The sequence below is a fragment of the Melanotaenia boesemani genome, chromosome 8 (genome assembly GCF_017639745.1).
Source record: "Melanotaenia boesemani isolate fMelBoe1 chromosome 8, fMelBoe1.pri, whole genome shotgun sequence".
NCBI lineage: Eukaryota > Metazoa > Chordata > Actinopteri > Atheriniformes > Melanotaeniidae > Melanotaenia > Melanotaenia boesemani.
The window spans coordinates 23,155,510-23,183,120 of NC_055689.1; the positions used below are offsets into that span (position 1 = coordinate 23,155,510).

Genomic DNA, 27,611 nt, shown 5'->3' on the forward strand with positions numbered 1-27,611 from the left:
ATGAAGCATTTTTTTGTGCTGTTGTCAGGTAAGAGGCATTAAAGTTAAATATGTAATTTTGTGACACTGTAAGTGCTGGTTAGAGGAGTGTGGCAATGACAAAGATGTTACAAGAGTTCTCACCCATAAAAAGTACAAGATTATCTTTTCTGTGTCTTAATATTTGATGTTATTGCAGTTTTGTTGGTTATTGTGTCACCTTGTCCTGACGGAGAGTTTAACTGCACATCTGGAGAATGTGTTCCTGCTCAGTTCATCTGTGATTTTAAGAAGGACTGTAAGGATGGCACGGACGAGGAGTTTTGTGGTATGCTGGCTTCTGTACAAAACTTTAACTTATATTGTTTATTCCAATTTAGTTGTCATGTTGTATACAGTTAACAGTCTGTTCAGTGCAAGCAGCTGTGTCTCAGGAAATGCCACTATGCAAGAATGTGTATCAGTGAATTTACAGTTTAAACATTTCTCAAGTAATGTGTAGAACAGCTTGTCTCTGCATGATGTGCAGTATTAACACATATGATTATGATATAGGCTCATGTGACTTTGAGGATCATTCCTGTGGTTGGCATGACACCAGTGAACCCCCTTACCACTGGATGTGGCAGTTGGCAAACATCACCTCCACACCTGGACATGACCACACCACAGGAACCCCCAATGGTATTCATTATTATTATTTACTTCTTTTTATAACTCAGCCAGTACTTTGTTGAAATGTAACTACAATTTAGATGTTTCATTATATAATAAGATCCTGTCTGTGATTGTGATCCCATAACTGGATTTTTTTCCTGCTGGACACAGGACATGTCATGCATATAGATGGTAAACAAGGAGGTGGCATCTTTAGGAAGGCTATTTTGGAGTTATCTGTTGATCACCTGGCTGCTCTGGGATGCCAGATCAGGTAATAAGAGGAGAAATTTAAGATATTTGTTGCCCAGCTGACAAATCTTCGGTTAATGGTGCATGTCTCTATACCCTTTGCGATTATATTTTTCAGCTTTTGGTACCATTTCAATGACGAGACATCATCATCATCATCATCATCACTTACAGTAAACATGGTCAGAGGCACAGATGAGAGAAGCCTGCTTGAGATTTCTAAAAGAAAAACAAATGGCTGGGAGAATGCCACAGCCTTCATTGGTAACCAGCCAGGGGGATATAAGGTCAGTAAAGACTCCTGTGAAAAAAAATACAGTTTCTTAGCAAACTTTTTTGTGTATTTTTGTGTGTATCTTTTATTCTATTACATTTGCATGCCACATTCTTTTAGTTTTATTGATTTTTATTTGGTTGTCATGCATACTTGTAATTTTTATAACACCTTATTTTCACAACACTAATCATAGATTGTATTATTTAATTCACATTATCTTTGATCAGGGTGGAATGAGCTCCCAGCTGCAATTAGAACAAGGAGACCCATCCCTCCATGCTGGCACATATTCCACTTTTACATGGTTTAATTTTTAAAGAGTAAAAGTGTATATAGTCTATATTGGAGGGAGGTACTCAGCAAACTCAGAACATTTAGCTAGCATTCACACATCCTCTAAGGTTACATTAACAAGACTCCTCAAGCAATGTTTTGACAACAGCAACACAAAGTTTTGTAGTACCAAAACTCCAATGTTTTTGTTTTTTGTTTTTTTTTTGTTTGTTTGTTTTTGGTTCCTTCTCTTTTTCACACATCACCCTAATTGACTGTAATATGTTTTTTTCTGAATACAGGGAGAATGTTCCTGAAACATTGTACAGAGATATTAGGGCAAAAGAATTATATTATTCAGAAGTAAATATAGAAATCCTGAAAAACAAACAATTTAATTGCAGAGCCTGTGACAGCAAAAAAAAAAAAGAAAGAAAGAAAGATTAGGTAAGCATTAATACAGCTACAACACTCTCCAAAACAGTTCCCAACAACTTTGCCACGGAAACCATATGACAACCAAAAAAAAACTTCATCTAAAAGTTAATGTGTCTGGAATACTCTGGAAACAGACATCTGTCAGCTGGGTTGGTATTTTTCTACAGCTCATTTTCTAGGAAGAGCCAAAAAGTGGGTTTATCTTTGGTGTGTAGATACATCCAAGGATGTGCTGGATCACATCATCAGTGATGTTTCCTGAGGTCATTATGTGTTTTGGGTCTTGCAACGTCATACACTCTTGCTCAGGCGACCCAGCTGAAGTTGCGCAAGCCCCGACTTGTGTCCCAGTGCATTTGTTCTGTTTTTGGACCATTTAATCCACCCAGAAGATGGGTGGCTGTAGCTCAGGAGGAAAAGCAGTCATCTGCCAACTGGACGGTTGGCGGATCAGTTCCAGGCTTCCCTGACCACATTTAGTAGTGTCCTTGGGCAAGACACTTAACCCCACGTTGCCCTCCCGATGTGAATGGGTGAATTTGATTTGTAGTGTAAAGCGCTTTGAGTAGTCAAGCTGACCGAAAAAGCGCTATATAAGTGACTGGCTGCTTAGCTCAGTTAACAGGGCATCAGTCACCCATGCCCCTGTGGGTTCGAATCCCACAGTGGGAATATGAACACCTTCCAGCTGGGTCCTCAAGCCTACTTCATGAAGACTTTATAGTTTTCTCTTGTTACAGTAAACATCACCTGTTGAGATAAAAACAAATTATTGACCTATTTTGACTTGATGTTCATCTCTTTCTACAGCTGCAGTTTTCATACGACCCTTTATTTCACGATGCCAAGGATGTTATGCTGGATGACATCAACTTTGAGTACTGTGGAGAAGAAGGCATCCCAGATGAATCAGACCACCTCTCATGTGATTTTGAAAATGATACTTGTTCGTGGTACCATGACTACACAGCTAGTCTTCTATGGAAAAGGACTAAGAGCATGTTTGCTGACATAGCTGGGAATGGTGAGCATCCTGCTGACTGGAGGAGAAAAAGCATTTTGTAATGGTTGTTCTCAAAAATATTGTGCAAATCCTTTGCACTACTTGCGACCATCTAAACTAATTCCTTTTATAAACAACTGCATATTTTTCCCTAAAATGTTTATAATCTCTCTGATTACGATCTAGATTATTCGAGAAGTAATCTAGATTACCTCTGTTTCTCCTCCTTCCACAGGCTACTTCATGCTCATACAATCTGCATACAACTTAAACATATCATCAACAGCCAGACTCATCAGCTTCCCTCAGCCTGCTGGTAGAGTCTTATGTGTCAGCTTTTGGTACCACATATTTGGAAACAGCATTGGTAAGAGCCTCGTGCACAACTGCACTTCTACACAAAGTGAAATCCCAATTTTTCACTTTTTTGTCCATAATGTACAAGTTCTATTGATATTCTCTTGTTATTAGGCTCGTTGAAGTTTATTACAAAGCTTTCTGGAGAACCAGAGACAGTTGTGTGGATGAGAAGTGGCACTCAGGGAAACAAATGGCGATTTGCAGACCTTACCTTTAACAACGACAAAGCAATACAGGTATTCTCACTGCTCTTTATTGTGCACATTTAGACTTGTGGTTTTATTCCTAGTTGACTTTTTGAAGTCTTTATGTGGTGAAATCAACACTAATGAGCTTCTCTCCAGTTTATTATAGAAGCTGTGATAGGAGGTAATCAGGGGAGCATAGCCATTGATGACATAGTGGTAACCAGCAGTGTAAATGGCTCTTGTCCAGCTGAGAGAGAGTGCACCTTCCAGGGCTCCCTCTGTGGCCTTCTGCCCCAACCGTCTGCAAGCTTCAGCTGGAACCGCATCACCGGGGCAACCCAGCCAGCAAACTCATCAGGCCCCTCCATGGATCACACTCTAGGGACAGCACAAGGTTCGATACTCTATGACATAACAAAACTAAAAATCTACACCTGATCTGGACTAGCAGAGGTGCAGGCTTTCAGCACTTTCAGCATTTTGTATAAAACCAGCTTTTTTGTAGGTTATTACCTGAGTGCTGAGTTGTGGAAGCACCCTGTGGGGTCCAGAGGCGCTATGATGACTGCAGAAATGGAGCCCACCCCTTCTGATGGGGAATGCTTGATGTTCTGGTACTACATGGAGGGAAAAGAAGTGGGTGAACTGAGCATTTATCTTCAAACTGCTGACAGCCACAAAACCGCCACTAAGCTGTGGACCAGAAGAGGAGATCAGGGGACGCACTGGAGGCATGGAAGAGTGACCCTTATCAGCCCTGATGACAGATATCAGGTAAGCACACTTACCAATGTGGAATCAAGTTATCACATGATAATTTCAGAATAGCTTGATAATTATTTTTGTCTTTGCTCAAACTTTATTACTATATATTTGATGGTTTCTACAGTTTTTGCATTTTCTTTCTATTGTTTGAGAAGAGCTACTTTAGTTTTATTTTATTTGTGTGACCTGATCTGTCCCATTGGCTCGTCCTGGATGTCTCAGTGCTATTGTAGTTTCACTGTTGTTTGTGTCTTTTTTACACTGGGAAACTGCTAAACTAAATTGCCCAACAGGGACAAATAAAGTTGTTCAAGCTGAACTGAACTGAATTGAATTGCAATAAAAACTTCATTGAACTGTTTTCACATGGGAATAATATATGTATCCTTTAAACCTTCCGTAATGTTTGTCTTCATTTTCTGCATCTCACTTTATGAGATGTAAACTGGATTTATTCCAGATCATTTCAGCTTGAAAACATGACCATTGTCTTTTTGATTTGTCTATTTTCTCATATGTAAAATCTATTTTGATGCATAGATGAACATCAAATAATGAATCCATAAAAAGGGCATAAGAAACAAACATTTGCCAACACAACATATGTGGCAAAGGAATTGCACATCACTGACTTCAGAATCAGATATTTGGAAAAACTAAAAATAATTTAGTGTGCTATTCTGAATAACAGGTGATTTTTGAAGCCATGGCAGGGGATGGCGTGAAGAGAGATATTGCTATTGATGACCTCACTGTCATGAATGGTGCCTGTCCTCCAACAGGTTAGTTGACCCCTTTAAATGTCTTCTTTTTTTTTTTTACTTTAAAGTAAATATGATTGGAAGCTATGTGCATATGTTTATGGTTAATCTGTGTTATTTCTTGAAGGTTTTTGTGACTTTGAGATGGACTTCTGTTTCTGGGTTAACAGTCCTCCAGTGGAGTCTGGAGTGGAATGGGACTGGCTTTCAGGTGAAAGTAAGGGTCAGTTTGTTCCAGGGAGAGATCACACCACAGATTCTGCTTTAGGTGAGTCAAGCCACCACATATTTACATTAAGTTTAGTTGAGCAGGATAACTTTAGTTTTATTCTTTTATCAATCGCTGTACTGCATCAGTCAACCTTTAACTTTAAATTCTCTGTGTCTGGGAGCAGTTTTGTACAGGAGTTTGAGCTTTGGGTTAGCTCCCTCATGGGGTATGAGAGCAACCCCTGCATTATTTGTTTTACTTTTCTATGTACGTGTGTTTTGTGAAATGTTTTATTTGTATTATAAATTTTTGTCTGTTTTGTTTTCTTTTAGTGACAAAAACAAAAAGAATGAAGAAAACCCATCCCCTTAAATTAATTGACAAGTCTGGAATAAATCAACAAGGAAACTGTGTGCACTACTAATTTAGCGCACACAGAATCTGTGATTGTTTCTTCAGTGGGAATGTGGAACGTTGCAGCTGTGTGCATGCACAAAGAAATAATGTTCTTGAATTTTTTATTATGTGCTTTGTCTCCACAGGCCACTTTGTATTTTTTAACCCCTCTGAATCCAGTGAAACAAAAATTGCCCGACTGGAGAGTGAGTCTATGGAGGCTGTAGACCAAGCTTGTCTGGAGATCTGGCACTTTGCCCAAGCGTGGTCTTCTTATAGTGAGTACAGTCTTTAGTCATTCAACATTTTATTTATGAGCTCATTTTAAGTTTATTACACGTTTTTCATGGGGCAAGCGAGGTCTTGCTTGGTATCAGTCAGCATCAGAGAAAGGTAAACAAATACACAGTTTTAACATTACCTACCACAGAAAATCATCTTTCAGACAACAAGTAAGAAACTTAATGTTTAATATGGATTTTCTTTAACCAACTTTACTAAGGTGGAACCTCTTCTTAAAACCGATATTGCTGAAGTCAGCAGGGAAAGGCATGAAAGCAAGTTGCTGTGAATTAAATTTTTTTTTTTTTTTTTGAGAAAATGATTCAGCTGCTGCTTTTAAGATTCTCAGAAATTATACAGTCATGTGCAAACCTTTCTTTTGGATATCTGGAGTGAATTCTTGGAAAAGCAATAACTGCAGCTTAGCATTGCTATTGAAATCTTGGGTTATATGTTGGAATATGTGTAAGACAACCCAGAACATAATTTCTATTTTTCTATTTAGCTTCACACATACATTATGTCAAAGCATTCTAAAATACCAGCGTCTTTAATTGGTAATTACTTATTAGTAAATGTGGTCTTGTCTGCCATCCTACAAATATTGATTCAACTTTCAGTCACACATAAAAAAAAAGAAAAGAAAAGAAAAACTTTTCTTGTTCTTTAGAAGGTGGCAGCGTGCAGGCTCTGTATTTAAAGAAAAAAGTAATCATTTCAAATGTTGTTTGAAGTTGGTAGTCTTTGTTATCAAGAAAAAGGTTGTTAAAAATGTTGAAATATTGTGCTCTACTGATGATTGATTTTGGTGCTTTCAGGGCCATCATACATTACACTAACAGTGTTTATCAACGAGGCTGATGAACTGCGTCCTGTATGGAATACAAGTGGTTACACAAACAGCACATGGATCCTAGACAGGGTGGATTACAGCGCATCAGGTCCACACCAGGTTGAATTGATATGATTTCATTATACACCATTTTGATTTTGATAGGAAGGCATTTTCATTGAAAGAAAAACAGCCCAAATCAAAGTGTCATCCTTAATTTCAGATTATTTTACAAGCAATGCTTCCAGCCTCGAGAGAAGGGAGTTTTGCGCTAGATGATGTCCACATCATCAGGGGCATGTCTTGTGATAACACCAACCCAAACACCACGCCCAGCACTCCTACCACAACCACTGCTGCTCCTCCTTCTGCCATGGACTGCACATTTGAACAAGGTGAAGCTGGGAAATAGTTTTGCTAGATGGTTTAATCTCAATCTGTATTTGTTTTGTAGTTTCTAAACAGTATGCAAATAAACTGGCTTTTATTTGGATACTGTAATTTGATAAATACATACTTTTGAATCTTTTTATGCTGATATTGCTCATATAGTACTTTACAATTTAAATGTATTTCTAATAAAAACAGGTCTGTGCAACTGGGTCCAGGAGGGCAGCAATGACAGTAATTGGAGTCTCAGCAATGGACTTCAAGTAAATGGGCCATGGGATGGGCCACAGTATGATCACAGTCTTGGAAATAATCAAGGTATTGACTATTGACAATGAAAAAAAAACACACATAAGCTACTATACATAAGAAGAATGCATTTAAAACAGACAACAGGTAAGAAGCTCCACCACATTAGAATGACTGTTTTATTTCACGTGTATGGGTTGTGCTGTTTATTCTTTCATTTTTGAGCATTTGAGTATTAAAGACTGCACAGTTTGCACATTATGGGGAAAAAGTAACGAGCTGTTGAGAGAGAATAATGTTACATGTAGTTTTTTCTCTGTATTTTCACTCTATCAAGGTATCTTTTTACTGCTGAATGGATCTGGATCTAAAGATGGCGAGAAAGCAGTCATCTCTGTTCCTGTCATCGAGCTTGGGTCACAAACCTGTGCTGAATTTTGGTATTACATGCTTGGGCCTTCAGTATCCAGCCTGGATCTGCTGGTTCAGACGGTATGTATGCGAGTTACACTGCTACAAAACTTATGTTACAACATTTTATCTCAGAAGTGTTAATTTTTTGTGTTGTTTTAGAAATCCTCTGAAGTGTTACTCTGGACTCGTCAGGGGACTCAAAATCCAGAGTGGATAAATACACAAGTAACCATCAGCATAAACGAAACACTTAAGGTAAAGATTAAATCTTTGAACATGGTTTTGTCTCTTCTCTACATTGGGGCTCTGCAAAATTGTGAGGAAGCTAGAGCCTATCCCAGAAGTTAGCAGGTGAAAGGCAGGATACACCCTGGACAAGTCGCTAGTCCATGCAGGGCCAACACAGAGAGACAAACAACCAATCACGATCACTCCTAGGAAGAATTAAAGCTAAATCAGTTGCCTTTGGGGGAAAAAATGTCCAAAGATATATTTTTGTTCTTTTTTAAAATAGTAGCAGTGTTTTCCCAAACACAAACAAATCTCATATATAGGAAGAATTATCCACTATTTTTGTAACTTATTGATTATTAAAGCTTTTCATTGAGCTGATTTATCATGACACAAAATTGAATCCAAACAGAATAAAATTTACTTTTCAATGTGTCTGTATTGACATTTTGAATTTTTTTATATGACAAAGAATGTCTTCATGTTGGTTTTCTGTATTAGATTTTACCTTCTTTTCTCCTTCTTCATCCACAGATAATGTTCAGTGGCCACAGAAACATCCACAGCCAAGGGTTCATAGCTATAGATGACATAACAGTGAGGCAGGGAGCCTGCAATAATCAGAGTATGTAAGCACTGATGTAAACAGGAGGCCAGATTATGCTAGAGATTGCTATATTTTGCTGTTTTCTTTCTGCATCTTAGACATTTGTGGATTTGATTGGGACTCGTGTGGCTTTGAGAATGGTGTTGATCACATAGGTCGTTGGAGTCGTAGAAGGGGAACAAAACATCATGTGGATCACACCTATGGAACTGAAAATGGTAAATATAAAATATTTTGCAACAAAAACACTTTTATACACCTAAATACTTTCAATGAATGTTAGCAAATGTTTGCAGGCTAGTTCTACTGTGTAACTGAAAGCAATGATAAGCAGCCTAATAACACCTATAAGAGCAAAAAAGGAAAAAAAAAAATTTTTTTATACAATATTTATTTTTGTAGGTTTTTACATGACTGTGATGACCCCAAGTTCTGCACAGTCTGAGATAGCTGAGCTGCTCACACCAGAGTTCACCTCAGCAGCAGAGATGTGTATACGCTTTTGGTGAGTCTAGTCATTTATACATGGCTGTCTGATTAACATCTTAATGTCCATCCATCCATCCATCCATCCATCCATCCATCCATCCATCCATCCATCCAGCCATCAATTTTCTTGCCAGAAGGGGTGTTTAATCCCTCCAGCAAGTTCTGAGTCTCCTCCCAGTAGGATGTTTACTGCAAGTGACCAGTAAACCAATTGACTCCTTTAAATACAGAGGAGCAGCAGGTCTATCTCTAGCTCCGTCTGATGTATTAGCTCCTCACCTTTTGGGCTGAGCCCAGCCACCTTCCACCGAAAGCACATTTCAGCTGTTTTATCCAAATCTCATGACCATAAACGAGGGCTGGAAAGAAGATAGACTAAAGTGAGAGTTTTGCCTTTCTGCTCAGCTTTCTTTTCGCCACAACAGATTGGTGCAGCGTCCTCACTACTGCTAAAAAAACCTTGATCCATCTGTCCCTTTCTTATTCCATCCTACCATCACTCATTAACAAGATCCCAAGATAACTAAACTCATGTGCTTGAAGTAATGATTTGTTCCCAACCCAGAGGAAACACTCATGGTTGAGAGCCCTGGCCTCAGACTTAAGACCCATTTATGCTCCCTTCATGTATATAAATGGATACACCCATTTCAAACGTTTGTGTCGTCATACTCCTGTGTGTCCTTTATGTTGGCATGGTTGTTAGGCAGTATATCCTTCAGAGGGCAGTGCAGAGTTCACATCTAAGTTCGGCTTTCCATTTCAGACAAGAGCAAATATTGGTGATGGTGGAGGAGATTATAATAATGTACATTCACAGAGAAAGATATAAAATAGGCAGTGCAGTAGACAGCGGTGGTCTGTGTAGTTATTAAATAAATTGCAGCTTCTTCTTCTTCTTTGTTCCTTTTGCTAGTCACACAAGAGCTACACCACAACACTGCTCCCCTGGTTTACAGTGGTACTACTACATTTGCTATGCTAGCCTATGCATCTATAATCTCTCTGAAAATAGACCAAATTACGCACAAGATGCAGAAGACGGGCGCAAGGTTCTGTATCATTCTTTAGTATTGAGCATAAATGGGATTCATCATCATTGACAGCTGTATCATTGACCTTTGACCTAAGATGCTCTGGTTTCAAGTAAGTTTAAGAACCACCTTATGCTCAAGCATGGTATTAGTTATGGATAAGCCAGGACCTGCACAGAAGTCCAACAACAGAGCACCACTCGGGTTCATATCTAAGAGGCTGTTTTACCCAGTCATGCCTGTTATTCTATCATTGCCCACATGGGCATTAAGGTCCCACAGAAGAGTAATGAAATATCTAAGAGTGACTTTCTTCAGGACACCATTCAGGGACTCCAAAGTGGTTGGGTACTCACAACTGCAAGGAGTTGAAATTCTTGTTTACTTGGGGGAACTCCAACACAAAGGCTCATGATTATCCCCATACATGCCCATACATGCCCCACTCCTCTTCCCTTGGGCAACTTTGTAGCTGTGAGTATGAGAAAACAATTTGCCTTGGGAGACCCTTCCAGGGGCTAATGTCTCCAACATCCCAGCCCGATCACAGTATTTCCCAAACTCCTCCACCACGAAAAAGGTGGAAATTCTTAATGTAAAATAAATTTTGCTCTTTGTTTTTTTAGGTACTGGTTATCCACAGATTCCTCTAACACCCTTAGCGTCCATGTGCTGAGAAGCGGGGAGCTGGGCAATGCCCTTTGGCAGCGGCCTGGATCCCCTTCTACTGGTTGGGAGGTGGCAGAGGTCACCTTTTCCTCGCCTGCAAAATTCTATGTAAATCCATCTTCTATTAATAATTTTGTTTTCTACCCATTAAACTGGCTCTTACACAGCATGCCTCTAAGATGCACATTATTTTTCTATCTTTTGTGAGGCTGCTACCTAAACCAGGTTCTTTCTCCAGGTTGTGTTTAAGACCATCCATGTGCCCGGAACCAATGATACCATAAAAATAGATGATGTTTCTGTGATGGATGGGGCCTGCAGTCCTCCAGGGAGCTGTGACTTTGAGTTTGGACAATGTATCTGGGTCAACATCCATAGAGAAGATGGACATGAGTGGGTCCTAGCTCATGGAGAGTCCCATGGTCCACCAACAGACCACACCACTGAGACCCCAGAGGGTACAATCTTTGTTATATGGCTCTGTAAAAATATTTTAAGGCTAGGATGCTTTCGGAGAAAGCGCCAAGGATGCTTATTTATCCTAGATAAATACTTAATGTTTCAATGTGCTTTACAGGTAGCAGGTAAATTGTTCCTAAAAGTTTAGGACATTTCTGGAGTTTATTTCTGGATTAAGGCTTTATTTAAGATTATGTTGAGGTCAGGGCTCTACTGTTATCTGTTGAAGGACAAGCAGGACCTGTTCTCATTTACACATCATATATGCACAAGCACATCAATCAATCAATCAATCAATCAATGATTTCACACAGAAAATAATAATCTTCAAAAACAAAGGGTAAAGTATTTAAATTTAAAATCAGAAGGCAGATCTGTTCTCTTCTGAATTTTATTTTTTCACTTTCCACCCTGCCATGGACTATCGTATTTTTAATTTTATACTCGTAAACGTGCTCTAATCCAAAATTCTAATCATGGAAAAATTACTTTTTACAAATATAAAAATAGAGGCAACTCACTGGACATTGTTGACTAGCAGCGGTACCAGCCCACTCACACTATACTGCTCTCATCAGCCTCCAGAAACATGACTGAAATCACAAATTGTATTTTGCTGAAGGCAAAAATAGATAAGAAACAAAGTTGGAAGCTCCACTGAACACATCCTAAGTCTAGGATTGATGGTTGAATGTATGATAGATGGCATCTCAGAAACTGTCAGTGTTGCACCGTATTATTAATAGTAATCAAAGCTGATGTTGAACTAACGGAGCATGTTCCTTCTGAACATGACTTGTGTCCTAATGCCGGCATTACCTCCTTCCTGTCCTGCAGAGAATTTCCTAATATCTGAAACTTGTTTTGAGATAAACAGAAAATCTTGTTTCCATCTAACACTGTTCTTGCTGAAGCCATACTTTGAACTATTAGAACAAAGAACTAGTACTAATTTAGTACCACTACATATTTACAACTGGCAGCTTTTACTGAAAATAAATACCTAATGAAACACTATTCTTCTGTCTTATCTAAGATTATGACTATTGAGCACCTAATATTACATTTGTACTGAAAAAGAAACAATATTTAACAAATATTTTTTCATAATGCTTCATATTTTGTTTCTTATTTGCATGTAGGGTGGTTCCTGTTGAGCTCATCGCTTCACCTAAATCATCCCAGTGTAGCACAGGTTGTGTCTGAATGGATCCACCTGAAAGACGTCTCCTCTTGTCTCACCCTGTGGTACCACATGGACAACAGGTCAGCAGAAAATTACAGAAAAATGGACAAAGTCATGTTTTTTTCCACAACATACAGTATGCAACAATGCTGTGTAGGGATGCACTTTATCCTGTTCAGTTTCCTCACTGACTTCCTCAGGAAGTGTGTACAAATGTCATCTAGTCATGAATCACCTGCTTCACTTTGTGCAAGACTGAAATTTCTGCTGTAGAGTTGGCTTTTTATACTATTTTTTAACAAATATTGAACCCTGAAAAAATGATTTTATTGCAAACTAAAACAATAAAATGTTATCAAAGATTTTATGAAATTGAAATTCCAAAAATTATCAATTCAAATGTGTAAACATCATTTGAGAGGATCAGTATTACTGAGTACAAACTGAGTGCTGCTGTTGGAGAATGTTGGAGAACTACTAATTGTTAAAAAAAAAAAAAAAAAGTCTAAAACATGATATTTGCTTGTTGGTTTTCAGTGACTCTGGAGCACTCCGGATCTTCTTACGTTCAGGCCCATCAGAGGAGAAACTCTTGTTTCAAACTAACAGCAGTAGCAACAGCTGGAACAGGTTCTCTCAGTCTATAGAGATGTCCAAACCTTTCCAGGTACCTAAAAATTTACCTAATTTTTAAAACAAATGCAAGTATTTAAAGAGAAAAATGGTGTTTTTTTGATCATGTTTACATATTCTCAACAACAGCTACTAATTGAGGCAGAGACTAACATCAGAGGATTTATTGCTATTGATGACATCAGTATTACACCAGGTCTTTGCCAAGGTACTGGTCCAGATTTTGTTTTTGTTTTGTTCCTTTACTGAAGTTTGCTTCTTAACAGAAGTGAATAAATAAATATTTTCTAGTGAATGAAACCAGTTCAGGATTTGTGGGCTGTTCGTTTGAAAATGGGACCTGTGACTGGGAAGATGTAAGTGTTGGCCAGTTTCAGTGGACGAGAGGAAGGAATGCTACTGGGAACACAGGACCCTCTGTGGACAACACACTGGGCACTGAGCTGGGTGAGGTTCTAAGACTCCGGATTAGAAGATACTGACCCCATAGGTTATGTGAGACTGTTCTAATGTCTTTATGATACATAAAACTACAAAAATTAGAACCTAGATGTTAACAAAGTTTTTTTTAATCAACTTGCTTTTTATTTATTCTTCTGCCAGGCAAGAAATCTACACTTTTTAAATGTAGACTAGTTTTTAAAGTCCAAAGTACATTTTATAGTCCTAGATGTAAAACGCATATCTAAATAAATATTTCACAGATGATTTCAAAAGCAGGAAAACAGTATTTCCTGTTGCCACCAGTCTGGTTTTAGGGCCCTGCCTCTATTTTACCACTACATGCGAGCGTATTAATCTGTCTGTTCTTCATTTTTTACACAGCAATAAAAGTATTTGCACCGTTGTGATTTTATACTATGGTTCAAATGAATTTGCACTGATTATTCCAGGTTGGTACATGGTTGTGGAGGCTGATCAGGGAGAACAAATAAGCCCTGCTGCCCTGCAGAGTCCTATCATGAAACACTCCAGCACTACCTGCACAATACACTTCTACTACAACATGTATGGAGAGGGTAAGTTTTGTTTTTGTATGTGCTGGAATTTAAAAGAAAAATCGTAATTTCAACCCTCCTTTCTACACGTTTTCCCCTGGCTTTGTGTTACAGACGCAAAGCTCAATGTGCTGCTAAAGGAAGGATCCAGGACCACCACACTGTGGTGGTTATCTGGTTCCCATGGAAATTTGTGGCAACATGGTGAAGTTGTTCTCAGTCGAATTCCTCATGACTTTGCCATCCTGTTTGAAGCCTCCAGGAACTTGAACAAGCCTGGACATGTTGCTATTGATGATGTTGGCTTTGCCAACTGCTCCCTGCCTGGTAGGCTACCAACTTTTTTATGCTCTTAAGCTTTATTAAGCAGATTCCCATTAATGAAACAGTTTTTGGGTTCCCATGTAGAGCCCCAGCCATCGTGTCCTGGAAGTATGTTAAAGTGCAACAACAGCGTGTGTGTTGACCCCAACCTGGTGTGTGACTTCAGCGATGACTGTGGGGATCGGTCTGATGAGAATGACTGTGGTGAGATATCACAAATGTTAAATTAATTAGATTATAGACTGATCTGGTTAATACCTACAGTGTTTGCACACTTTGCTCCATATGAGAGTTTCCGTCCAGTGACTTAACAATATCAACTTTCACAAAAAAAGATGGCTAATTGCCAGCCACTTTCTTTGCCTTATATGCTAATACTGTAGATAAACATGGTGTTGTGGAGCGTTGCGACTTTGAGCAAGGCCTGTGTTTCTGGGAGGAGAGTGATGTCGACACACCTGAAGCTGAGTGGACGCGTCAGAAAGGACAGGAAGTCTGGCCCGACTATGGGCCTCCTAGGGACCACACCCAAAACTCTGCTGCAGGTCTGAGACTCTCACCTGTAGAATATTGCTGAATGACTCCAGATTAACCTCCTCTGCTGCAGTAATGCTTTTATTTTCATTTATTTATTTATTTTACTTCATCTATGTTCTGTGATGTGATTGCACAGGTCATTATGTTACACCTGCGACTCACCTGACTACAAAGGGCCAGACATCTGAGATTCTCTCTAAAACTTTACTACCCAGCTTCAACTGCACTGTGAGTTTACTGTTCAATAATCAGCATGTGAAACACCACATCAATAATTTCCTTGGTCATTATTGTTTTCCACTAAATGTTTGGGGGTTGATTATAAAAAGAGAAACAGAGGAACTAAAACAAAATAAATTAAGTCACAAGTTTAAAAAAAATACAACTGCTACATCATAACAACTGAATATGCAGCAATGATGGTTCTGTATAAAATGGTCTTTTTGAATTTGACTCAGAAATTATTATTCGTAACTTATAAAAGTTGTTCTTGAAATCACACACTTAAATCCTTTTAAGTCAGCATGGTTGCTACGATGACAGGCTGTGTAAATCAGTTAAAAATAGGAATGATCTTTGTTGCAGAACTGCATGTAAAGCAGTTTTGTAAAAGTCAAAACAAAAAAACAGCTTCCAAAAACTTTGCTTTATGCAATTCTGCCCATCTTTATTTGCTTTTTTTTTTTTTTTTTTTTTTTTTTTTGCTTATTTCTGCTCAGGAAAGGTGCTCATTAACCAGCTCTCTTTAAGTTTATAGGACTATTTTAAGAAACATTATTATCCTGTCCTTTTCTGTGTTTGGATCTTTGTAGGTGAGATTCTTCTACTTTAGTATGGATGATGCTGCAGGTAGACTGACAGCACAGTCCAGGACACTGACTTCTGGTAGTGGCGACAGATTGTTGTGGCTCAGGGAAACAACCCAGAACTACAGCTGGCAGAGAGCAGAGGTCATGTTCTCCTCTTCAGCCAGCAGCAAGGTTTGTGAGAACCTCGCTCATGAAAATGCTGGTTGATTTCAAAAGAAATAAGTCAATAAGAAAAATAACCTCAAATCAGTTGGCATGGTTACATGTATTCAATTTGTCGTCTCCTTAGGTTGTTTTTAGATACGAGCTTGAGGAAACTAACCTTCACAGGGGGCTGGTTGCACTGGATGACATCTCATTCTCAAAAGAATGTGTTTTTGACCCTGAAAACAGCAAACTACCTGACACATCACCAACTTCTCCCCCATCAACATCCTCTGAAACACCCTCAACCTCAACTGCACCCGTTAACCCCTGTCAGGTATGAGGAGCTTAAAAGTGTAGAAGCTAGTCTCAAGTTTCCACAAAGTGTAACTCAGTTCTCCCGTGTTGCAGGATGGTGAGTTTTTTTGCCAACAGTCAGCTGGGAAAGTGTGTATTTCGGCCACATTACAGTGTGATTATCATCCAGACTGCCCCCAGGGAGAGGACGAGGTTGGCTGTGGTGAGACTTAAAGATGCATTTACTGTATTTATTCAGGCTACACAGTCACTTCCACAAGTGTGTATACCTCCAGTAATGGAGGGGGTTCAGGCCTATCAAGTGACATTTCCGATAGTTTCAGGTAAATAAATACAAACATACAATAAACATCATACAATAAAAAAATTAAGGAGAAATCAACCTAACGGGATGTTAGGTACATTGAAGTGAAAGTTATTTAGGTCTTTCAAATGTATTTAGTCTATTAAATGCAGTCTTCCACATATGGCACATAAAAACTGAAGGAACTTCTGTATGTTTAGTTTAACCATGGGGACAGAAAGTAAACTTGTCCTGGGTAGCCTAAGATCTCTGTAAGGTCTATGACAGACTTAACCATTTAAAGCATTAGTGTCTCTAACAGACAAAGAGCCACCAGGGACCTCAAAACTGGAGTGTTGTGATTCTCTGCAGCTGCAGCTGTCTGATCGAGTTTCTAGCCACACCAGGCAATACCCTGTTCAATTAATTGAATCTACTAAAGATAAAAACTAGCTTTTCTAAAGCACTGAGATGTTTTTGAAAAAGTATATTACAAAATTAAGCAAAGAATCCTGCCTTTTTGGAGGTTAAAATGTTTTATTGATGTGGAATCAACTCATTGTAGAGGCTGCAGTTTGTGCTGCTGTTCTTGGAGTGATTTATTGAGAAGACTTTTTAAAACTCAAAGATGTAATAACAGCGTTCACAAACAATCATCTTTGCAGCTTTTTGTTAACATTATTGGTTTTGTATAAAGGCACTGTGATATGTTTTTCTTTTTTTAAGACAGAAAGTAGCAGGAAGTAGAGACAGATGGTCGCTTCCTTGAGAAATTTCGAAGCGTGGCTCATTTCTACATTACTGCTCAGAGTCAAACTGCCTTATAACCCTCTTTCTCTCATATAAGAGCTTTGTAAAACCACTGTTCAATTCCCTTCTTTCCACAGTAGTTTTACTTATTCCTGTACTTATCATTTTCAGGTCCTTGCACATTTGAGACTGATCAATGCCAGTGGACGGACACCAGTGATGGACAGAGGATGTGGCAGAGACAGAGAGCCAGTAACAAGACAGAGCCACCAGCAGACCACACTACAGACACTGGTGACTTTAACTGTTTATTGGCTGATTAAATAGTTAATTGATTTTGTGAACCTCTAATATGTGAAATGATCATAGACTCCTCCCTCCTGATGCACAAAGGCCAGCTTTGTTCATTCTGTTGCTTTTTGTTCTCAGGCTTCTACATGACAGTAAACATCAGTCAGGAGTCCTCCTTGAGAAACGCCAAACTCCAGAGTCCTCAGCTACCCCCTTCATCCCCCTACTGCCAGATGCTGTAAGTGATAACCACAGTGAATTTCCACTAATTATTATCACAAATCCATTTAATATATGTGTTCACACAGAAAGTTAAATATTTTAGGGCACAAATTGCTCAATGCTTCCTCCCCACAGCCCCTGTCTTTCTACCATGCAACTCTGCTCCTAATCTGACATTCTTCCTTTCTTCCTTCCTTCTTTCCTAAACCCAGGTTTCACTTCCACATCAGTCCAGCGAGTACTGGGTCACTCAGAGTGCTTATGCAGCAAGCTGAGGGTGGTGAAGCAATCCTGTGGTCACGCAGTCATAATACTGTCTCCCACTGGACCCCAGAGCATCTGCCTCTAGGCCAGCACCAGCAGCCTTACAAGGTGTTTGTTCCTACAGCTCCTCAACATTTCAGCTATTAGATGTGAAAAAAGTGCTTTATAAAGAAACTAATGCTGTCTTTTCAGTCGACTAATATTCCAAGTACCGCCTCCTGTATTGCATAGAAATTCTCAACATATATATATTTTTTATTGTATTCTTTGTCCTTGTATCCATCATATATAACATATTTTAAAGTGATAAAAACATTTATTTTCTAAGAATATTATTAAGTGTGTCATTTGGCCTGCATAGTACTTCATACTCTATATTTATGAAAACTAATAGAAAAATGTTCCATGCTTTTTTTGTGCATCAGTGTCAAAAACATCAGCCGTCATAAACCTGGTTGTTTTGGAAAAAGAGGGTTATACAGTTTTTTTCAATAGTTAAAGTGGTTTGTTAAAGAAAAGCAGCAACAAAGAAAACAGGAGACTTAAGTAAGGCTGTCAAAATTAACGTGTTAACACAAAGAGATTAATCTGTGGAATTAACGTATTAATTTTTTTTAACACATTATCACATAAACAACAAAGTTGTTACTCGTGTCGTATCAGCTCAGTAAGAGAAGCTGATTTTGAGCATGTAGGTGCCTTCTCACAAAGGTGAACCAAATCAACCAAAATCCACTTTATTCTGCTTATTCATGAGGATTCTTATAGTTTTAAGCCTTACATTTAGAGACAGATGACTCATTTGATATATTACACAATTAACCACCCAGTCATTGCATCTGACATTCTGGTCCACACTCATTACCAGTTGGTGATGGTGATGCACCAAATTACAACATTTCCACTGCCAAGAAAACAAGAAAAATAACAAGTAATTGCATCTACTGTGTGACCAGAGCACGATGGAAGATTCAGAATAAAATGACGGCCCTTTGGACGTGAAGTTTGAGAATTAACAAAAACAAGGACACTTTCAGAAAATAGGTTTTGAATCACGAAAGCACCTCTATCTCAAAGTCAAGCACACACTTGGTGAGGCTGCAATTTCAGGTTTAGCACCTACTGTAGCCTTTAACAGACTGTAAACTAGGTGTTTACATTTTGAAATGTGATTAATCATCAACTGTTCTGTGATTTATCAGATTAAAATCTTTAATCTTTTCTTAGCCGTAGTGAAGTAAGTATGAATATTGTGTTCATATAAGTTATAAAGTATTTCACATAAAAATGCAAGAAACATTTAAAACGGTGAGCTCTATAAATAATTGCAAATTGAAATTCAGCAGATTCCTGAACCAGGACAGAGAAGAGATGAGTTTTCTAAATAACCCAAGAGACTCTGCTGACCTGACTCCCAGAGAATGACTGTTCCTAAATCTAGCACCACATGTTCAAAATCTCCCGAGAAAAGACTAGAAGCCCATGATCAGAAAATCTGGATTGGATATAAAGCCTTAAAAGTTCACTGGAGCCTGATTGTTGGGGGCTTTAAAAAGAGAAAGAAGGTTTTGGACTGAATCCTTAATTTGAATGAAAGCCGGTGTAGTGACGTAAGAACTGCAGTGATGTGAAGACAATACAGTCTTGGTGAGAAGTTTTAGAACAACTGCAAACAGGAAACAGAGTCTTGGCTTCGACAGAAATAAACTAAGTTACATTAGTCTAAGCAAGATGACATGAGCTACTGTTGCTAATTGCTCGGAAGATAAAAGAAGGTGTGTTTTTGTATTTCTAAGGTGAGAATAGTTGGACTAAATAACTGAATTAACATCCTTATCAAATTTCCCTTGTTATGGAATGGCATAAAAGCAATGTCAGTGTCATATCTGCATCACATTTCTCAATATTTGTCAATAGATAGTTGTATGTTTCATACAAAATTCATTGTTTTATAGGCAACTGATCTTTTGTGTCCCATTCAGGTTTGGTTCAGTAGCATCAATAATGCAACAGAGGAGGTCACAGCTACGGGAGACCATGTTGTTGCTGTGGACGACATCTCTTTTATTAACTGTGAAAAATCCTACCAGCCACCTGGTAAATGCAGTTTTATTAAAGTTTAATACTCATGAACTGATCTGAAATTAATTTCAAGCATTGGTTTTTCTGCTTGTTTTATTCTCCATCCTCCATATTTGCACCTTGTTACAGTGAACTGCAGAGGATGTTTGATTTGTTTGGTCATTCTCTGTGTCCATATCTTCAGCTTTCCCCTCTTTCGGCTGTACTTTTGAAAATGGCCTGTGCGCTTGGGTGCAGGGAGCTGAAGATGAGCTGGACTGGCTTAGCAGGTCTGGCCCCACTGAAACCCCCAACACTGGACCTGCAGGAGATCACACCACTGGCAAAGGTCAGTACTGTGACACATGCTGTTTTCTTGTAATTTTACAAATCAGTGAGCAGTAATGCCATGTACTCATGGATTACCGCAACTTCTTTATTACATGTCTGGACTTTTGAGACGTTTTGTCAGTTTTCTAAGCAGCGGTCACTGTATCCATAAGTCAGCATTACTGAGAAACCATTTCTACATAAGAACAAAAAGATGGGAAAAAACATCAAAACAGAGTTAGCAATGCCAGTGACACATCGTAACTTAGCAACCCTGGTCAACCAAGAATAAAATTTCATGATGAATCAGTCTTTTAGCTAGGCATTGGCAGTATAAGAGCTGTTATCTTCAGTGCTTATGATCATTTTTGCACTGTTTCCCATCTTCAGGCCTCTAAATCTCAAAACAGTCTGAAAGGAGAAAATCACTCCTCACAGATCATGGCAACCTATGAGCAGAAGTAGAAATTAGACATCTGTTTGTAATTTGGGTCAGAGACCGTCATGTTTTCTTCTTTTCTTTTCTTTAAGTATCATTTGTTTGCTTCACAGGGAAATACCTTTACATCAACAGTTCCCACCCAAGTGTAAAAGGAAATACAGCCATGCTAAAGTCCTCACTGCTGCCACATGCTGGTGAAAAGGGGTATTGTTTCACATTTTGGTACCACATGTTTGGCCCGACTGTCGGTTCCCTGAGGATGCTTCTACAAACAGCTGATCCATTGGAGAGAACAATGGTAAAAACATTCATAATGCTAGTTTTCTTGGTTTATTTAATGTCTAATCAAGCAAAGAAATTACAGACCAGAAAAGGACACCCTTGTTGCATTTATGTTTTAGTCTGGACACTTTACTTCCCTTTGCTGTATTGTGTGCAGCTGATTGAGAAATTTGCGGCTGGTTCCCCTTGAATTTTCTCTATAATATACTTTTCTCATAGTTGTGAAATACTGATTGCAAAATGGCATTAATACACGGTTTAATGAGTGCAAGCTTGCACAGTTTCAGAGCATACCACAGTATTGCAAAATCTTCCCTATTGGGACAAGTGAATCAGCCTCTTTTCTTTCCTGTAGGTGTGGCAAAAATCAGGAAACCAGGGGGATGAGTGGCTGGTGGCTCAGAGCCACGTGACCTTGCAAAGAGTCCACCAAGTGGTTCTGGAGGCGACAGTGGAAGGAGAAGCTGGAGACATAGCAATTGATGACATCTCTCTCATCTATGGACTGTGTCCTTCCAATGGTAATAAGAATGAAACTGAATAAACAGGTTAAAAAAATCAATTTCACACGTTTACTGCGGTAAGATTTGGTGATTGAAAAGCCAACATGTGATCAATATTATGGCTAAATGTGATACACTGACAGACTCAGTTAACTGACTAACATTTATTCAATACCAATTAAGTGCTTTAAGTTTTCTGCCAGACACCATTAGCCCTGTAAAGACAAGGATTTTTTTTCCTCATCTGAAGTCTTTATTTGGCCTTTTAACCAAAGGTAAAACAAAATAAATAATATTTTGTATATATGTACGGTTTATTACTGTCAAAATTATTGTAGTGCAACAGGTATCCATCAGGTGACAGGAAACAATTGTCAGATTGTATACAACAGCGTTTGATCATAAGATGATGCAATAGGTCTCAGAAATTATGTATCAAATATATCATGCACAGCGTTAAAGGTTTAGACTGTGAATTGGTGTAATGGCGATTAGGGCTCAAATTACACCGGAGGTTTTGGGGGAGCCTTTGTCAAGCGTGCACAGTGACTTTGCACATCATGTGCATGCGCATATACATTAGTGCACATAACGCGATCAAAAATATGGTTACACCAAAAAAAAAAATAAATAAATAAAATAAAATAGACTCTGCTGCTGCTGTATGCAGCTTGTTTAATCAGAATCAGGGACAGGAAGTTCTTTTAACAACTACAAAAGAAAGCATATAAAGTGTTTTTTGTATCGTAATCGAACCCTGATGGTGGTGGTTTTTCCACTGAAACCCCCAACACTGGACCTGCAGGAGATCACACCACTGGCAAAGTTTAGTACTGTGACACATGCTGTTTTCTCGTAATTTTACAAATCAGTGAGCAGTAATGCCATGTACTCATGGATTACCGCAACTTCTTTATTACATGTCTGGATCAGTTTCCTTGAGACGTTTTGTCAGTTTTCTAAGCAGCGGTCACTGTATCCATAAGTCAGCATTACTGAGAAACCATTTCTACATAAGAACAATAAGATGGGAAAAAACATCAAAACAGAGTTAGCAATGCCAGTGACACATCGTAACTTAGCAACCCTGGTCAACCAAGAATGAAATTTTAAGATGAATCACTCCTTTAGCTAGGCATTGGCAGTATAAGAGCTGTTATCTTCAGTGCTTATGATCATTTTTGCACTGTTTCCCATCTTCAGGCCTCTAAATCTCAAAATAGTCTGAAAGGAGAAAATCACTTCTCACAGATCTTGGCAACCTGTGAGCAGAAGTAGACATTAGACCTCTGTTTTTAATTTAGGGTCAGAGACCATCATGTTTTTTTTTCTTTTCTTTTCTTTAAGTATCATTTGTTTGCTTCACAGGGAAATACCTTTACATCAACAGTTCCCACCAAAGTGTAAAAGGAAATACAGCCATGCTAAAGTCCTCACTGCTGTCACATGCTGGTGAAAAGGGTTACTACAAAAGAAAGCATATAAAGTGTTTTTTTGTATGGACACTCACAGCACGCTACAAACAACGCTGCTGTCCACTGTGCTGAAGGAAACAGAACGGATCACATTTGGAGGATTTAATTAAATTAAACAAATAAATAAGCCACAAAGCTGACAAATGAATGCTATTCTTTTGAGGACACATCAGGAACCTTTTTGAAAATTTAATGTCACCTGAAAGTGAACAACTTTTAGGGCTCCCCCTCAAAGTATCAGCTGAATGTCAGCTGAATGGGGAAGCACAGGGGAGCTTCTGTGCCTTTCAGGGGAGCCGAGCTCCCCTTAGCTCACCCTGTAATCGAACCCTGATGGTGGTGGTTTTTCAGGCAGTTCAGTCTGAAATTATTAACAAAGACTTTTCTGGAGCAGTTTGTAAATTCGGCAAAATTGTCCATGGTGGTTTAGTGAGGTTAAAAGAGAGTCACCTTTGTCACACTCAAAACTGAGACTTTCAGATCAGCATAGATTGCAGAACCATTCATCCCGCTTCATACTTCCCCCCTTAGATACTGATCTGCACAATATATATTTTTGTCTAAAAACCTTTAGGAAGTGTTTTACATTTTTTATTATGTGAAAGCAATAAGGACACAATCCAACAGTGCTAGTTTGTCTCTGCAGCCAGTTTATGATTTGAAAACAGATCAGTCAGCCACATCATCACACTGATTGATCTAAAGACCATGACTCACTGCTGAGGCCTTTTTTCTCCTGTTAAATTACCACAATCATTTTCTGAGGCACAACTCTTCTTCACCATTAAGAACTAATCTGGGAATGAAAAAAAAGGTATTTACACATATCATATCATGTCAAATTATCTTGTAGATTTGTGTGACTTTGAGGAAGACAGCTGCAACTGGCAGCAGGAGACAGGTGATGACTTTGACTGGGTCAGGCAGTCGGGTCACACCCTAAACCCTAACACAGGACCAGACAGTGACCACACCACCAACACAGCCACAGGACATTACTACTACCTGCCATCTTCTATCAATGACCAAACTGGCCAGAAAGCTTCTATATATTCACCACTGTATCCTGAAGGTGAGAGTCATCAATGCTCTTATTTGATCTTTAGTAAGTTGCTCCGTATATGTAGGCAGGAATGCCTTTTAGATGCTGACAAAATACTTTTTTTACAGGAAGAAACATATAACTGCATCTCAGATTATTTTTTTCTCTTCCCTCAGACAAAGGCTCATGTGTGCAGCTTTGGTACCACATGTATGGCAAAGGAATGGGGACACTGAATGTTTACCAGCAGGGCAAGGATGGAAAAGTAGCCATGATTTTCTCACAGACAGGAGATCAGGGCCGACTCTGGAGGTTCGCTCAGGCTTCACTCCTGCCCCGACATCATCCTTACAGAGTAAGTCATACGAATTCACCCAAAATAGGCTATTTGGTTTTGTTATGGGGAAAACACATACTGCTGTAACACAGCAAAATTACGCCAGGAAACACCTGGCAATCTCTCTGCTTCTTGATCTGCTTAAACTGCACCTCACACATGTACTTCACTAATTTCACTAAGTAATGTGGCAACAGCTTGGTGGGAAATGTGGTTCAGTTTGAAAAGCTTTTTTCTCTCGAACATAAGACAACAGATTTAATCTCTGGTGTTGGTTTTAATAGACTGTAAAGTGTTGTCTTTGGTGCCTGTATTGTAGTCTGCATTAAATTCTGGTGTCAGCTCTTATGAAATTCACCTGAGAGAACAACTGGGCCAACATAAAATGCACTTCTACTAATAATAATTTTCTAATGGACACATGTTAGCTGTAATTTTTTATCATGGTTTTAGTCTATTTATAGGATTTAGAGTAATAATTTCAGCTCCATCACTGTACATGGATGTAGATATCATGGGGAAAAATCCAACTACTAATACTATTAAGAATATAAAGAGTATCAGGAACTTTTTCAAACTTTGAAAGAAATATTACAACTCATCCCTTGGTGTGTAAAGTCTTTTACATATGGGCTCTGGGTCTAAAGCTGTCAGTACACTCTTGACAAAAATGTGGCTTAATGAGGCTAAAGCGACATCTGAGAATATGTGATTATAAAAGATTTTATAACATGTATATTCAGTCTGTAGTTACACACTGTGTGTTTCAGATTGTGGTGGAAGGGGTGAAAGCTGGCCCGACTCAGGAAGGAGACATGGCCATTGATGATGTACAGCTGACAGACACTCGGTGTCTTCCTCATGGAATCTGTGACTTTGAGAACTCTTTCTGTAGCTGGAGCAACCTGGGTGGAGGAGTTGACCAGGGGGACTGGCTGCGCGGCTCAGGAGCCTCCCCAAACCCCAACACTGGCCCTACTGTGGACCACACTACCAACTCTACACATGGTTGTGACACACTACACAAAATTAGCTGCTGTGTCCCACCTGATTAAAACAATTTAAGAGCGACTGTTTCTGACAGGATTTGTCATGTCCCCACCAGGTCACTATGTTTACGTGGACAGCTCTGTGGGTGAGTGGGGGGACACATCTTTCCTGATCAGTGACGTGTTCCAGCCGTCCTTTAGAGGACACTGTCTTACATTCTGGTACCACATGTTTGGTGACTCCGTTGGGACTCTTAAAGTCTACATAAATGACAGGTCTGAGGATCATCAACATTAAACATGAATTTTTCATTAATTAACACTTTCAGTGAATTAATTTGTTTCCTGTTTCATAGGAAGATGCATGCAGGTGGTGATGAGGAAGGACTTCTGAAGTGGATCAAATCAGGAAATAAAGGAAACATGTGGCAGCTGGCTTCTGTGAGAATCAAACATGAGGATGCATTCTGGGTAATCACAAGATTATGAAGGACTAAGATGATAAAGTTTATGCTTTAGATTGACATGAATTTTTACCTGCTGCTATTAGTATTTATTTTCTTATTTATCACTTGCACTGCACACTGCATGTCTGCATCAGAAGTATAAAACTAATTATAGATATGCTAAATTAAATTATTTTCTACTGTATTTTCTACAACAGAGAGAAATTATATGTGTGGGCAGATGAATTAGAAAAACATTCACAAATGTTCATGTCAGAAACAGAATTTTCTGAAAAATAAATAAATGTTTCTAAAAGCATTTACCAGTCACAGGACTGTGTGAGTCTGTTGAATTTTTTGATGGTTGTGCTGATTAAACATCTGTCTTTTGCTTATTCCACAGTTTGTGTTTGTGTATCAGAGGGGGATGAATACAGGCGATGTTGCTCTGGATGACATCACCATCTACCCCACAGAATGCCCATCCATCGACCCTCCTGATGATAAAAGTAACCCTCTTTAGACACTTGAAGTGTTAGCAGCGTGATCCTTTAAAAAAAGTTTTCATTAGAGTAATAAAGTTAGTGAATACTTTGGAAATCTTTACATGTCAGCCTCAGTGGCAGGTGTTAGCGATAACTTGGTTCCCTGTGTTTATAGATACCTCGTCCATTGGCCTTATAGTTGGTCTGACTCTACTGGCTGGATTCGTCATCGTCATCTTTATCTTTGTGCTGAACTGGAAGCATAAGAATAAGTACAGACTGGTTTTATCCATAAATGATTAACAAAATCTGCATAATAACACTGAATAACACTATGTTTATTAACTTGTGTCTAAGGAACCTGCCGACTATTATGAGTAATGAAGAGATGGACCGAAACTTTGATTTCGACCTCTCTAACTGCAGAGCAGATGTGAGTAAAAAAAAAAAACTCAACAGCTTACAGAGTTAAATATATCAGATAATTTAATAATTGTTTATTTTCAGGCCACGCATGAACCTGAATCTGACTTTTCCTTCTTCAACAAACTTTATGATCCATCACCACAAATGGACGGAGACACTCTGGCCTCATCTGATGCTTAATCCTTTCTATTAAGATGCCAATAAAATGTATGAATTATTTGTTGCTTAGCTGGTTTAACTTGAATTTGTTGCACTTTTAATAAAACAAAAAGATTAAATTATCATGTTTATGTGCCATTTTTCTCAAGAAACAATGTCAAATCAAATCAAATAAAACATTTCTGATATTACAAAAGCCTTGAATGCTAAAGAATAATTCTCTGAATTAACACTATTTTTTCTAAATTAGAGTATCTTTTGATCAATTATTTGATATTGTTAATACAATTTTGCTGTAAAGCTTGAATCAGTTCTGTTTTAATTAAGTTTAAGATTTTTTTTTCTTTTTAAATCTTCATAGAGATATGTTTCATAAGTTCAACCTGAGCACAAGCAAACAAAATGTGTAGGATTGTAATGGTAAGTCATGACTGTGGTGCTGGAACTATACCTGCTATATGAAACGTCTGTCCACTGGAGCAAATCAAGCACCTAGAATGTAACAGGATGAATATTAGGTTGTCTCAGTGGCAGCCGCAGTCTGCGTTTAATGGAGCTGACATCAAACACTTGTCTCTTGTGGAGATGCTCGAGTTGATAGACGTGATGCATGACTGAGTGTGTCAGTCCTGGACCAGTTCCAGTGAGGTTTCCAGCCA

General features: G+C 38.7%; 1 protein-coding gene across 1 annotated transcript; it reads left to right on the forward strand.

The window, feature by feature from the left end:
• si:ch211-106h4.4 (MAM and LDL-receptor class A domain-containing protein 2) lies at positions 1-27,057 on the forward strand. The gene is made up of 51 exons (XM_041993245.1): positions 1-28; positions 179-307; positions 535-663; positions 808-910; positions 1,007-1,175; positions 2,687-2,900; positions 3,115-3,246; positions 3,351-3,475; positions 3,584-3,821; positions 3,933-4,201; positions 4,884-4,974; positions 5,081-5,221; positions 5,707-5,838; positions 6,661-6,794; positions 6,898-7,069; positions 7,263-7,382; positions 7,651-7,805; positions 7,887-7,982; positions 8,493-8,583; positions 8,664-8,783; positions 8,968-9,070; positions 10,715-10,865; positions 10,996-11,215; positions 12,359-12,482; positions 12,940-13,069; positions 13,165-13,243; positions 13,327-13,482; positions 13,929-14,054; positions 14,148-14,360; positions 14,442-14,561; positions 14,741-14,902; positions 15,031-15,122; positions 15,707-15,874; positions 15,993-16,184; positions 16,259-16,367; positions 17,370-17,492; positions 17,628-17,727; positions 17,924-18,083; positions 19,958-20,072; positions 20,242-20,385; positions 20,919-21,106; positions 21,446-21,611; positions 23,922-24,140; positions 24,287-24,465; positions 25,218-25,455; positions 25,553-25,712; positions 25,793-25,907; positions 26,286-26,391; positions 26,543-26,639; positions 26,725-26,800; positions 26,875-27,057. Exons 1-51 carry the CDS (start codon positions 1-3, stop codon positions 26,971-26,973), a joined length of 7,218 nt encoding a protein of 2,405 aa, XP_041849179.1. The 3' UTR covers positions 26,974-27,057.
• Positions 27,058-27,611: the final 554 nt, after the last annotated feature.

Bases quoted from the DNA above. Each gene is read 5' to 3' on its own strand.
- si:ch211-106h4.4 (XM_041993245.1), top strand. From the start codon at position 1: ATGAAGCATTTTTTTGTGCTGTTGTCAG. The intron at 13,244-13,326 runs GTACTGGTCCAG...AATATTTTCTAG, and splicing joins TACACCAGGTCTTTGCCAAG to TGAATGAAACCAGTTCAGGA. The intron at 26,392-26,542 runs GTAACCCTCTTT...CTGTGTTTATAG, and splicing joins CGACCCTCCTGATGATAAAA to ATACCTCGTCCATTGGCCTT.